The sequence below is a fragment of the Salmo trutta genome, chromosome 8 (genome assembly GCF_901001165.1).
Source record: "Salmo trutta chromosome 8, fSalTru1.1, whole genome shotgun sequence".
NCBI classification, from domain to species: domain Eukaryota; kingdom Metazoa; phylum Chordata; class Actinopteri; order Salmoniformes; family Salmonidae; genus Salmo; species Salmo trutta.
Window position 1 is genome coordinate 13,731,955 of NC_042964.1, and position 13,785 is coordinate 13,745,739.

Below are 13,785 nucleotides of genomic sequence, written 5' to 3' on the forward strand. Positions count from 1 at the left end.
AAACAAACAACTAAACGTGACTACGTGGTGCACAGGCACAAACACAAAACAATATCCCACAAACACAGGTGGGAAAAATAGCTACTTAAATATGATCCCCAATTAGAGACAACGATTACCAGCTGCCTCTAATTGGGAATCATACAAAACACCAACCTAGAAAATATAAACTAGAACACAACATAGAAATATAAACTAGACTACCCCCTAGTCACACCCTGACATACTACACCATAGAGAAACAAGGGCTCTCTATGGTCAGGGCGTGACAAGAAATTCCATAAATTAACTTTTAACAACGCACACCTGTTAATTGAAATGGATTCCAGGTGCCTACGTCATGAAGCTGGTTGAGAGAATGCCAAGCTGTCATCAAGACAAAGGGTGGCTACTTTGAAGAAACTCATATAAAATATATTCTGATTTGTTTAACACTTTTTTGGTTACTACATGATTCAATATGTGTTATTTCATAGTTTTCATGTCTTCACTATTATTCTATAATGTAGAAAATAGTAAAAATTAAGAAAAACCCTTGATTGAGCAGGTGTACCCAAACTTTTGCATGGTGCTGTATATTTTTATTTATTTTAGGTATATTGTATGTCATTTTATCCTTTACTGGATAGAAGAGAGACGGTGGGAAATATTTTTTTTTAATGAAATAGCAGTGGGCCGGACTCGAACCCATGCTGCAGTGGTAGGCTATATGTGATCCAGAGGCACTGCTTCACATATAGCGACCGTAGGCCACACAGAACGTTTTTGAATGTTTGTATTTTTTGACCAGAGGTAATGCATTGGAAAGTTATTTTTCTCTTTGCTTTGTTTGTAGTTCTCTCCTTCACTCTCTCTTTTCTCTTCACCTCTATCCTCGTAGTCCTCCTCCTAACCTTCAGCAGGCAGTGATGGTTAGTATTCCCGTGGCCTTGTTTAAAACCTGTGGGGTCAGTCTGTGAAGTTGCAGGTGCCAAGGTCAGGGTGTTGATATTTCAGCAGCGGGCACCACCAGGTCCACAGCCCAGCAGGTTCTGAGCCTATTTTATAGCCTATTTCATACAATATCATTCATCATTGCACCATGTCTCGTCACAGAATCTCAAAATTCCCGAAATTAGATGTGTTTTATTTTGTTGAGGTTGTGTTCTTACATGTATTATCCTTTTTGGAATACCAGTACCAAAACAGAAGCTGCCTATTACATAATCTATCCTGACTGTTAACATCCCATGACGTCAACAGGGCTTCCAAGAAGGCAGGCTCCACACTGCTCCTGTAACGATGTGAGCTATCAGCACGGTTGTCGTCATGGCAATTTCCATTAAGGCAAACATGACTGGTCTTGAGGGTGTCCTGACTGTACGTATATGGTCTTGGAATGTGATGGTCATGGATCGTATACATTATGTGTGTATTTCGAGGAACAGAAGATCCTAGTTTAACGATCTATAAAAAGTTACTTGCATGTCTGGTCAAAGATGAGAGATTGCTGTTACTATAATGCTACACGCAAACAATATTGTGTACACTAGTTGGTATTATTTTGCCAGTGGTTCAGATTGGCTCAGGTTTGTGTGAAGGGAACCACTGACTATCTCAGTCTGTATTGTCAGAGATAGACCAGAGAACTCAATTGTCCTCATGTCACTTGAAGCATCCCAGAAAGCAGTTCATCAACAAAAATGGCCTGTCCGTAAAATACACCAGCAGAACTTCAGTGAATCACAACTGCAAGGGAATTTACTGTAAATGTTTAAAAGGCGCTTTTTGTTTCTCGGAAACCCAGTTGGAATTGGAAACCAGGCTCTGGGTGAGAGGTGACCGAGCTGCACAGATTCTCAACCCAAATTCTCCCTTGGAGAAAATGGTGCACTCTGAGAGAAAAATAGAGGACACGTTCCTTCCCACTTTCTCTCTCTCCATGTACCTTTTCGGACCTCGCTGATTGAAATGCCTCCTATTGAATGCGCTTGATTAGGGCTGCACACCTTCAGGTATTGGCTGGCTCATTCGACGTGGACTCTTGAGAGGGTGAAGCAGCAGGCACATAGGAAGGATGTTGTTTTTATTTTTCACTGAGACTTTTGCTGAGAGTTTTAAGTTGATGTTGGTGTTCTAGTCCAGATCTGGACTCCAATGTAGTTTGTCTTTCTTTTTACAAGAAAACTGAAAGTAAACAATGAGCTGACACGGTAAGTTGATATATAGCCTCATTTCTTTCTAACACTGCATTTGGCCAGTGGTCAGTGGTGATTAAATGTTTATTAGACATGCTAAAGCTGTCCTTCATTATGACATAATGTGATACTTTCATTTTGCATTAATGTTGTTCTTACTGGGTACATTTTTTGGCGAGCTTTGACCGACGGTGTGAATTTAATCCACAGCTTTAGGATTTGACAGAAAGGATGTCTCAAATTTTTTCAAAAATGCTTTTCTACGTGGAAACAGTCCCTGTGCTCCTCATCTCTGTCCTAAAATAATGTACTTCAGAGTCACGTGCCGGCGAGAGCAGAGAGGTCGGAATCCTCAGAGGCGACAACGGCACTTGCGGAAAAAGAGCTCTCCACTCGGAGCGACATTCCCAAAATAGGCCTGCCTGTTCTGTGTGCACGGAATGACCTGTGGAACTCTACCCTCATTTCACAGTAGATTTCAGCCACCTCATTTCATACCTGAATGCTCAAGCCTCCCCAATGTTAGTCAGACACATAGTGAATCCTAGGCCTCACAGCACCCAGACTACCCATTTGACAGCCTGAAAATAATATCACTAAAAAGGGACATTTTTTTTTTCAATTGATAGCAGGGCATGTGAGATAATTGATTAAGGAGTTGATGGGGGTTTGAGTTAATGACTGTCTCTTTTGACTGGGGAAAACATTGACATTGATCGATGAGCGTAATTGAGGTAAAGGCTAATTAGCGGGCGACGTTGATGTGCTCGTCCTAGTCAGTTGGTCGTGATGTCATCAGAACCCTAGTGCCGACGCTATTTTGAGCGACTAAAATATGATGGGCGCAGCCCGTCAGTCATTATCAAGCCAGATGAGATAACCTTGGCTCCCTGGCTGTTATTACCTTTAAATTAGGTTCCAGCGACATGCAGGAAGCCCCTTCCCTGGCTCCCCCTGTTAACCAGCTTCTCCCAACCTCTCCTCATATCACTCTGTGATCCTCACTCAATATTCCTCCTCTCTCTTTTCGTCTCATTTTCTTTTTCACCTTGGCTTCTGTACCTACACTATCAGTAAAAAGTTAGGATACACCTACTCATTCAAGGGTTTTTCTTTATTTTTACTATTTTCTACATTATAGAATAATAGTGAAGACATCAAAATTACGAAATAACACATATGGAATCATGTAGGAACCAAAAAAGTGGTAAACAAATCAAAACATATTTTATATTGGAGATTCTTCAAAGTAGCCACCCTTTGCCTTGATGACAGCTTTGCACACTGTTGAAATTCTCTCAACCAGCTTCATGAGGTAGTCACCTGGAATGATTTCAATAAACAGGTGTGCCTTGTTAAAAGTTCATTTGTGGAATTTCTTTCCTTCTTAATGTGTTTGAGTCAATCAGTTGTGTTGTGACAAGGTAGGGGTGGTATACAGAAGATAGCCCTATTTGGTAAAAGACCAAGTCCATATTATGGCAAGAACAGCTCAAATTAGCAAAGAGAAATGACAGTCCATCATTGCTTTAAGACATGAAGGTCAGTCAATACGGAAGATTTCAAGAACTTTGAAAGTTTCTTCAAGTGCAGTCGCAAAAACCATCAAGAGCTATGATGAAACTGTCTCTCATGAGGACCGCCACAGGAAAGGAAGATGCAGAGTTACCTCTGCTATAGAGGATAAGTTCATTAGAGTTACCAGCCTCAGAAATTGCAGCCCAAATAAATGCTTCACAGAGTTCAAGTAACAGACACATTTCAACATCAACTGTTCAGAGGAGACTGCGTTAATCAGGCCTTCATAGTCAAATTGCTGCAAAGAAACCACTACTAAAGGACACTAATAATAAGAAGAGACTTGCTTGGGCCAAGACACATGAGCAATGGACATTAGACCAGTGAAAATCTGAGATTTTTGGTTCCAACTTCCGTGTCTTTGTCAGATGCAGAGTAGGTGAACGAATGATCTTCGCATGTGTGGATCCCACCGTGAAGCATGGAGGAGGAGGTGCGATGGTGTGGGGGTGCTTTGCTTGTGACACTGTCAGTCATTTATTTAGAATTTAAAGCATACGTACCAGCATTGCTACCACAGCATTCTGCAACGATACGCCATCCCATCTGGTTTGGGCTTAGTGGGACTATCATTTGTTTTTCAACAGGACAATGACCCAATACACCTCCAGGCTGTTTAGGGGCTATTTGACCAAGAAGGAGAGTGATGGAGTGCTGCATCAGATGACCTGGCCTCCACAATCACCTGACCTCAACCCAGTCGAGATGGTTTGGGATGAGTTGGACCGCAGAAGGATGTAAAAACAGCCCAAAAGTGCTCAGCATATGTGGGAACTCCTTCCAGACTGTTGGAAACCATTCCAGGTGAAGCTGGTTGAGAGAATGCCAAGAGTGTGCAAAGCTGTCATCAAGGCAAAGGGTGGCTACTTTGAAGAATGTAAATATATTTTTATTTGTTTAACACTTTTTTTGTTACTACATGATTCCATATGTGTTATTTCATTGTTTTGTCTTCACTATTATTCTACAATTTTGAAAATAGTACAAATAAATAAAACCCTTGAATGAATAGGTGTTTCCAAACTTTTGATTGGTACTATATATCTTCTCCCTCCCCTCCCTCTCTCACCCTCCCTTTATCTCTCTCTTTCTCCCTCGCACTCTCTACCTCGCACTTTCTCTCTCCCTCGCACTCTCTCTCTTCCTCACGCTCTCTCTCTTCCTCACGCTCTCTCTTTCGCTTGTGCTCTCTCCCCCCACCCATCCGGTCTCTTTCTCTCTCTGCCCTATGTACCTCAATCTATCCCTACATATCCCCCCCTTATCGCTCTCTCTCGTGAGCTCTTTGTTTCTTCCCTCTCTCTGTCTCTCCTGGGAAACAGATTCTATTCAATTAACACCGTCCATCTCTGGTCATAGTGCATTGCGGCGTGATATGACAAGCCTGTAATCTGCTGTTCTGTCATTGCTGATTCATTGAGGTAGACACTTTCCCACTACTACTTTCCCCACCTCCCCTTCTCTCTCCTCCTCTCTCCTCCTCCCTAGGGCCAAACAGGCCCCTCCCCCCTTGGCGAGGGCAAAACATCCACAGATGGTGCTGAGTAGAGTGATCATCCAGCGTAGTACTGGAGCAAGAGAGGCAGAGAGAGGTGGAGAGATACTACACAGACAAAGTAAGAGGTGGAGAGCTACTGTACAGACATAGCTAGAGAGAGAGGTGGAGAGAGAATAACCTCAGTTGTAAAAGACAAGCTTCAGTGAGAAGGACAAAGAGGAAAGAGACACTGCAGCGAAAAAGAGAGAGGGCAACAAATACAGAGCAGCCCTGTGGGGACCAAGAGGTAAACTGACCCTGACAGAGCGCTCGCTACGCTGCCAGCCCCCGGAGGCACCAGAGAAGCCCTGAGAGATTTGTCACATTAAGAAGAGCCCCCCAGTGCTCTCCACACACACATGAGCCTACCGCGGCCGCCACTCTCTCACACACACACACACACCAGGGGCAAGCCGGGGAACGTAGCCGGACAGAGGAGTGGAGTGGACTGGATGACAAGAGGAGAGGAAAGTCACTGTTTCACTCAAAAGCCTAGAGGGAGGACCAAGAGAGGACCAAGAGCATTACACCCTGAAAAGGAGTCCCCACTCCCCTCGTGCCGCTCACCCCTGACCCCCGAAGCAAACATGAGCAGCTGCAGGAAGAGGTGCAAGAGGGAAATGTTTAAATTCGCCCATTACCTGTATAGACTCATCACAGGCACGCTCCATGCAGGTAAAGTTTCTAAGGGGCTTTGTGCCGTCACTTCTCTTCTACTGTGTGTTGTGTGAACACTAATTTTCCATTGCTTTCTTACTCCTGCTGAGGAGGGATGTAGCCGAACAGTTGTTGTAATCTTGGATATGACGTTGGTTGCTGTATTCTTGGAAGCTGCTTCTAAATGTGCTCATTTATGGTCACTTGCTTCAAGGTGCAAAGCAGAGCCAAGCTTCCACAGACGCATAAAACTGCCACTTTCAGAGCTATCAGGCATTTTATTTCTTGCCATTCCTTGTGGTGTCTAGCTGATGTATACAAGTATGACTCTGGGTCAAGTTACAGTGAAAAATACCAGAGTTGGCGTTTGCTTATTACATGTTCCAGATCATTGGGTGTTTGCGCGTGTGTGTATCAGAGAGAGAGATGGCAGAAAAGAGAGCATTAGAGCTCTGAAGACAGAAATAGGGTGAGGAGGAGGTTGGAAGGGACTGAAAGAGTCTTTATCTCGTCACCTTGGACAGGTGCCTGAAAATATGCCACTCATCGCTAGTAGTGGACAACCCTTCCAGCATGCCTGATCAGCACCGCACAAATGGGACTTAGTCATTGAGGACCGTTTCCACAGCTTCGTCAAAGAAGCCCAATTATGTTGCATTTGATTGTTTTGTTACAGATCAATCTGTGAATCGTTACGGCTGTGACAACACAACCTTCTGTCATACCTGGCTGTAATTGATTTATAGAACACTTATAGCGTCTTACTTTATACGCAGTAGCCTATATGTTATGCTACTTTAATGAATTTGTCATGCTGTTTGTTCCAGTGTATGAGCCACAGAGTTTATTCATGGGTGAAGCGTATTCTTGGTCATTAAAAGTGACTGAAGTTTAATTCTCGTGAATATATTAATCAAGTTGCAAAGTGACCTTGGTCAATGTGTTTGCTGGCTCCTCAGCGAACCTCGACAGGTAAATTATACAGCCATACTGCATCAGGAAAATAATTCCCAAAGTAACTTCCTTGTTCGCATGATTTAGGTGTGATTTGTAAAACTGTGACTATATTAAAAGATTCATTGTAACTTCAGTACTACCTTAACTCTCACGTCTGAGCTTTGGTGATTGGACTGATGGTGAGCCAATGAGATTTAAAGAGATGACATATTGGATTATATTGGATTACAGCGGATTAAGATGTGACGTGTTTAATACAGAATAAATTTTACCTATAGTAGCATGTGGATATAACAGGATCTATAGATACTGTAAGCATACAGTATTCATAGAATGTGATTGTATACATTATTCATGAAATGGTGTTTGTTTATACCTCTCATTCATTCAGTTGATTTTCATGTATTATGAAGACACTGGCTTTTGTAATGACTGGAGTACATTGTTAACTGTCTATGGTCTCTCTGGGCAAGGATACATAATATCCCTGTCTTTCTAGTACATTCATTTGGCTGCCTCAGAGGTTCATTGTCTCGCCAGTCACGACGTGTACGATAGTGTTGTCACGATACCAGAATGTTGACTACGATACCAGGTTTAGTATCACGATATTGTCACGAAACTCGATACCACAACAACAAAGAAAGGTGTATTAGCCAAAGTCACAGAATGGCACTTGATTCAGACAGATACTTAGCTACTGCTCTGTTCAATCGTTGGGCATCTTTTGAGTTCAATATCATTACAGTTGTACATTTTTGTCCATTTTTTGTTGTTGAGACATCCATGTATGCATTAATGAATCAATTATTCAATCATAAAATCAATTTGACAATTTGACCAATCTAACTACAAAACAACATCATGGTTATCATTTATCTGAATGGTAAATCTCTATTGATAAACTGGGTCTATTCACAATAGAGGTGAATGCATATTGTTCAATAGGAGTGTGTGCATGCATTGAGTTATTGAGCATGTTTTACCTGATTTAATGGGGCTACTGATTACAAACAATCCCTTCCATTTAGGACTTATTTTATTGGCAACTGCTAGCAGAACATTATTGTACTGATCAACAGCAATTGTGTTGAAGAAGCGATCTCATATTTTATAAAAGTGTGTGCTGTATATTTAAGAAAGTAATGACATCATTAGCAAGCCTGAATGTGGCATTGGACTTTGTAGCTATGGAATCTAGTGGAAATCAGACGGGAAGCGAGGGAGACAAAGAAGTGAATTAGTATTTGGTGGCGAGGGAGACGAAGTGAATTAATAAAGTTTTTGATAACAAACAGCTTTGAAATCAGAATATTTTATGTTATGGTTAGCATATTATCACAAACAAAGTACTAGGGTAGTGAATTGATGTTGCTTCTGTAAAATAACAGGAAAAGTTAGCCTACTATTAAAGCTGGAAGCTACCGGTATCATCTTACATTGTAAAAGTGTGCTAGCCTGCATTGACATTGTTTTGCGAACAGTAATGAACAGTTTTAATATTTCACGATTTTTCAAGTCGGGAGCTAACAATGCAGCCCAGACAGCTCTAGCAAGGAATGAGTAGGTGGACCAGGCACTTTGCTCCTCACGCTATAAAGGGGATGGTCTGATATACAGACTTGATCCTCTCAATCACATGAGACAAAAGTACCGAACATGACAAAAATTTTAGTACCAAATCGTTATTTTGTTTTGTATCGAGAAAGTACCGAAGTTTCAGTATACTTTGTAATACTAGTGTATGAGGACGCCCTAAGCCTTGTAGAGGTGCTAAATTAAAATGCTAATGACCTACAGAGGAAAATGTGCACCTTCTGAAGTGCTAATTAGAACTGCATGTACTTCAATGAATAGCTGCTCCATACTCATTGCAAATGCTCAGGAATATATATAACATATAATACATTTATACATGTAGAGGACATCTCATCATTGGGGAGGTTAGCGGTTCAGTACATGACTGGATTTGGTTGGCTACAAACATCTGGTTGCGGCCATGGTCAACTCGGTCAACAACAACAAGTGCTCCGGCGCGTCCTTGCTGATCTTGGGGAGATGTCACGATAGGTGTTCTCCACCAATGGGCAGCCTCGCAGCGAGATGTCAAAAGTGTGCTCCACCCGACGGGCAGGTTGTAGGATGGTATTTTCCACTCAATTACACCACTCAATGATGTGGTCAGTCACCATGGGAGGTATGGAGCGTAGAGAGAGGATCATCTCCTCTCCTCCAAGTGCATATTTATTTCCATACCAACAGGTGATTGTGGTCAGGTTACACGTCAGCAATTGTCGTTCCCCCTTGTCTCCCAATCAGATCACGTTTCCTCCTATTCATTGAAGCATAGATGTTATTTGCTCAAAGTAGCATTGTTCTGGCCTTTAATTTTACAAATTGGCGGATAATATAGGCCTAAATTAAATACATTTTTGGCGGTCATTTGTGTTTTGAAACCTGATAAAGGTTGACTTATTTCAGGTGTGTGGATATACCAGTAAAACAGGCCTTTCTAAAAGGAAAGCTCAATCTGCTTATAGTGTAGTTAGTCTTTTCTGGCATTACACCCTCTATTGACAGATAAAGCCTAACTTATTAATTATGAATAGCTATGGATAAATCGAGCAGCTTTAATTCCCGTTGGAGGAAGCCCAATTCCTGTAAGCTCGCTGACTCCAGCAAACCAAAATGTTCTTATTTACATCTTAAATCCAGTACAGATGTTTTAAGTGTGCATTGCCTCTTTCCCTGAACCTCCAATCCCCATTGGTTGCATTAAAAAGGGGATTCTGACACCGCAAAGTGTTCACATAATTAAATGGAGTATGTCAAGTGCCAGTATGATACGTTTGATCAATACTAGTATTGATTTGTAAGAAGCCCTATGGATTGTTATGGAGGTGTGGTGCTTTATCTACAATAATAAAATGCAAATGATGGAAAATGGCTATCTGGCAGTTATTTGCACATTTGGTGTAGACAGGTCCAAATCAAATTTTATTTGTCACGGGCGCCGAATACAACAGGTGTAGACCTTACCGTGAAATGCTTACTTACAAGCCCTTAACCAACAATGCAGTTCAAGAAATAGAGTAAAGAAAATATTTACTAAATAAACTAAAGTAAACAATGAAATAAAAAGTAACATAATAAAAGAACAATAAGGAGGCGATATACGGGGGTACCGGTACCAAGTCAATGTGCAGGGGTACAGGTTAGTCGAGGTAATTTGTACATGTAGGTAGGGGTAAAGTGACTATGCATAGATAATAAACAGCGAGTAGCAGCAGTCTAAAAACAAAGGGGGTCAATGTGAATAGTCTGGGTGGCTATTTGATTAATTGTTCAGCAGTCTTATAGCTTAGGGTTAGAAACCTTTAAGGGCCCTTTTGGATCTAGACTTGACGCTCCGGTACCTCTTGCCTTGCGGGAGCAGGGAGAACGGTCTATGACTGGAGTGACACATTTTTGGGCCTTCCTCTGACACCGCCTAGTATATAGGTCCTGGATGGCAGGAAGCTTGGCCCCAGTGATGTACTGGGCCGTTTGCACTACCCTCTATAGCGTCTTGCCGTCGGATGCCGAGCAGTTGCCGTACCAGGCAGGATGCTCTCGATGGTGCAGCTATAGAACTTTTTGAGGATCTGGGGACCCATGCCAAATCTTTTCAGTCTCCTGAGGGGGAAAAGGTGTTGTTGTGCCCTGTTTGGACCATGATAGTTTGTTGGTGATGTGGACACCAAGGAGTTTGGAACTCTCGACCTGCTCCACTACAGTCCCGTCGATGTGAATGGGGGCGTGTTCAGCTCTCCTTTTCCTGTAGTCCACGATCACCTTCTTCGTCTTGCTCATGTTGAGGAGAGGTTGTTGTCCTGGCACCAGACTGCCAGGTCTCTGACCTCCTCCCTATAGGCTGTTTCATCGTTGTCGGTGATCAGGCCTACCACTGTTGTGTTGTCAGCAAACTTATTGATGGTGTTGGAGTCGTGCTTGCCCACGTAGTCGTGAATGAACAGGGTGTACAGGAGGGGACTAAGCGCGCACCCCTGAGGGGCCCCCGTGTTGAGGATCAGCGTGGCAGATATGTTGTTGCCTACCCTTACCACCTGGGGGCGGCCCTTCAGGATGTCCAGGATCCAGTTGCAGAGGGATGTGTTTAGTCCCAGGGTCCTTAGCTTAGTGATGAGCTTTGTGTGCACTATGTTGTTGAACGCTGATCTGTAGTCAATGAACAGCATTCTCACATAGGTGTTCCTTTTGTCCAGGTGGGAAAGGGCAGTGTAGAGTGGAATTGAGATTGCATCACCTGTGGATCTGTTGGGGCGGTATGCGAATTGGAGTAGGTCTAGGGTTTCCGGAATGATGGTGTTGATGTGAGCCCATGACCAGCCTTTCAAAGCACTTCATGGCTACCGACGTGAGTGCTTTGGGGCGGTAGTCATTTAGGCAGGTTACCTTTGCTTTCTTGTGCACAGGGACTATGGTAGTCTGCTTGAAACATGTAGGTATTACAGACTCGGTCCGGGAGAGGTTGAAAGTGTCAGAGAAGACACTTGCCTGTTGGTCCGCGCATGACCTGAGTACTCGTCCTGGTAATCCGTCTGGCCCCGCGGCCTTGTGAATGTTGACCTGTTTAAAGGTCTAGCTTTACATCGGCTATGGAAGGCGTGATTACACAGTCATCCGGAACAGCTGGTGCTCTCATATATGCTTCAGTGTTGCTTGTCTCAAAGCGAGCATAAAAGGCATTTCGCTTGTCTGGTAGGCTTGCGTCACTGGGCAGCTTGCGGCTGGGTTTCCCTTTGTAGTCCGTAATAGTTTGCAAGCCCTGCCACATCTGACGAGCCTCAGAGCCGGGTTAGTAGGTGCTCTCATATATGCATCAGTGTTGCTTGTCTCGAAGCGAGCATAAAAGGTATTTCGCTTGTCTGGTAGGCTTGCGTCACTGGGCAGCTTGCGGCTGGGTTTCCCTTTGTAGTCTGTAATAGTTTGCAAGCCCTGCCACATCCGAGGAGCGTCAGAACCAGTTTAGTAGGATTCAATCTTAGTCCTGTATTGAAGCTTTGCTTGTTTGATAGTACGTCTGAGGGCATAGCATAATTTTTTATAAACTTCCAGATCAGTGTCTCGCTCCTTGAAAGCGGCAGCTCTGGTCTTTAGCTCGTTGCGGATGTTGCCTGTAACCCATGGCTTCTGGTTTGGATATGTACATACGTTCACTGTGGGGACGACGTCGTCGATGCACTTACAGTGCCTTGCGAAAGTATTCGGCCCCCTTGAACTATTCGACCTTTTGCCACATTTCAGGCTTCAAACATAAAGATATAAAACTGTAATTTTTTTGTGAAGAATCAACAACAAGTGGGACACAATCATGAAGTGGAACGAAATTTATTGGATATTTCAAACTTTTTTAACAAATAAAAAACTGAAAAATTGGGCGTGCAAAATTATTCAGCCCCCTTAAGTTAATACTTTGTAGCGCCACCTTTTGCTGCGATTACAGCTGTAAGTCGCTTGGGGTATGTCTCTATCAGTTTTGCACATCGAGAGACTGACATTTTTGCCCATTCCTCCTTGCAAAACAGCTCGAGCTCAGTCAGGTTGGATGGAGAGCGTTTGTGAACAGCAGTTTTCAGTTCTTTCCACAGATTCTCGATTGGATTCAGGTCTGGACTTTGACTTGGCCATTCTAACACCTGGATATGTTTATTTGTGAACCATTCCATTGTAGATTTTGCTTTATGTTTTGGATCATTGTCTTGTTGGAAGACAAATCTCCATCCCAGTCTCAGGTCTTTTGCAGTCTCCATCAGGTTTTCTTCCAGAATGGTCCTGTATTTGGCTCCATCCATCTTCCCATCAATTTTAACCATCTTCCCTGCCCCTGCTGAAGAAAAGCAGGCCCAAACCATGATGCTGCCACCACCATGTTTGACAGTGGGGATGGTGTGTTCAGGGTGATGAGCTGTGTTGCTTTTACGCCAAACATAACGTTTTGCATTGTTGCCAAAAAGTTCGATTTTGGTTTCATCTGACCAGAGCACCTTCTTCCACATGTTTGGTGTGTCTCCCAGGTGGCTAGTGGCAAACTTTAAACGACACTTTTTATGGATATCTTTAAGAAATGGCTTTCTTCTTGCCACTCTTCCATAAAGGCCAGATTTGTGCAGTATACGACTGATTGTTGTCCTATGGACAGAGTCTCCCACCTCAGCTGTAGATCTCTGCAGTTCATCCAGAGTGATCATGGGCCTCTTGGCTGCATCTCTGATCAGTCTTCTCCTTGTATGAGCTGAAAGTTTAGTGGGACGGCCGGGTCTTCGTAGATTTGCAGTGGTCTGATACTCCTTCCATTTCAATATTATCGCTTGCACAGTGCTCCTTGGGATGTTTAAAGCTTGGGAAATCTTTTTGTATCCAAATCCGGCTTTAAACTTCTCCACAACAGTATCTCGGACCTGCCTGGTGTGTTCCTTGTTCTTCATGATGCTCTCTGCGCTTTAAACGGACCTCTGAGACTATCACAGAGCAGGTGCATTTGTACGGAGACTTGATTACACACAGGTGGATTCTATTTATCATCATTAGTCATTTAGGTCAACATTGTATCATTCAGAGATCCTCACTGAACTTCTGGAGAGAGTTTGCTGCACTGAAAGTAAAGGGGCTGAATAATTTTGCACGGCCAATTTTTCAGTTTTTTATTTGTTAAAAAAGTTTGAAATATCCAATAAATTTCGTTCCACTTCATAATTGTGTCCCACTTGTTGTTGATTCTTCACAAAAAATTACAGTTTTATATCTTTATGTTTGAAGCCTGAAATGTGGCAAAAGGTCAAAGTTCAAGGGGGCCGAATACTTTCGCAAGGCACTGTA

The 13,785-nt window shown here is 42.9% G+C and overlaps 1 protein-coding gene across 3 annotated transcripts in view; it reads left to right on the forward strand.

Annotated features, from left to right (window-relative positions):
• The window catches only part of LOC115198252 (Kv channel-interacting protein 4), a 254,968-nt gene that overhangs the window by 75,247 nt on the left and 165,936 nt on the right, over window positions 1-13,785 (forward strand). The window contains exon 1 of one of the 3 annotated variants that reach the window (XM_029760059.1): window positions 5,320-5,967. The exons of the other annotated variants lie outside the window; for them this stretch is intronic. Within the exon in view, the coding sequence (XP_029615919.1) occupies window positions 5,652-5,967 (316 nt within the window). The 5' untranslated portion in view covers window positions 5,320-5,651. Of the gene's footprint in view, window positions 1-5,319; window positions 5,968-13,785 lie in introns of those variants that run through there. 3 annotated transcript variants of the gene reach the window in all.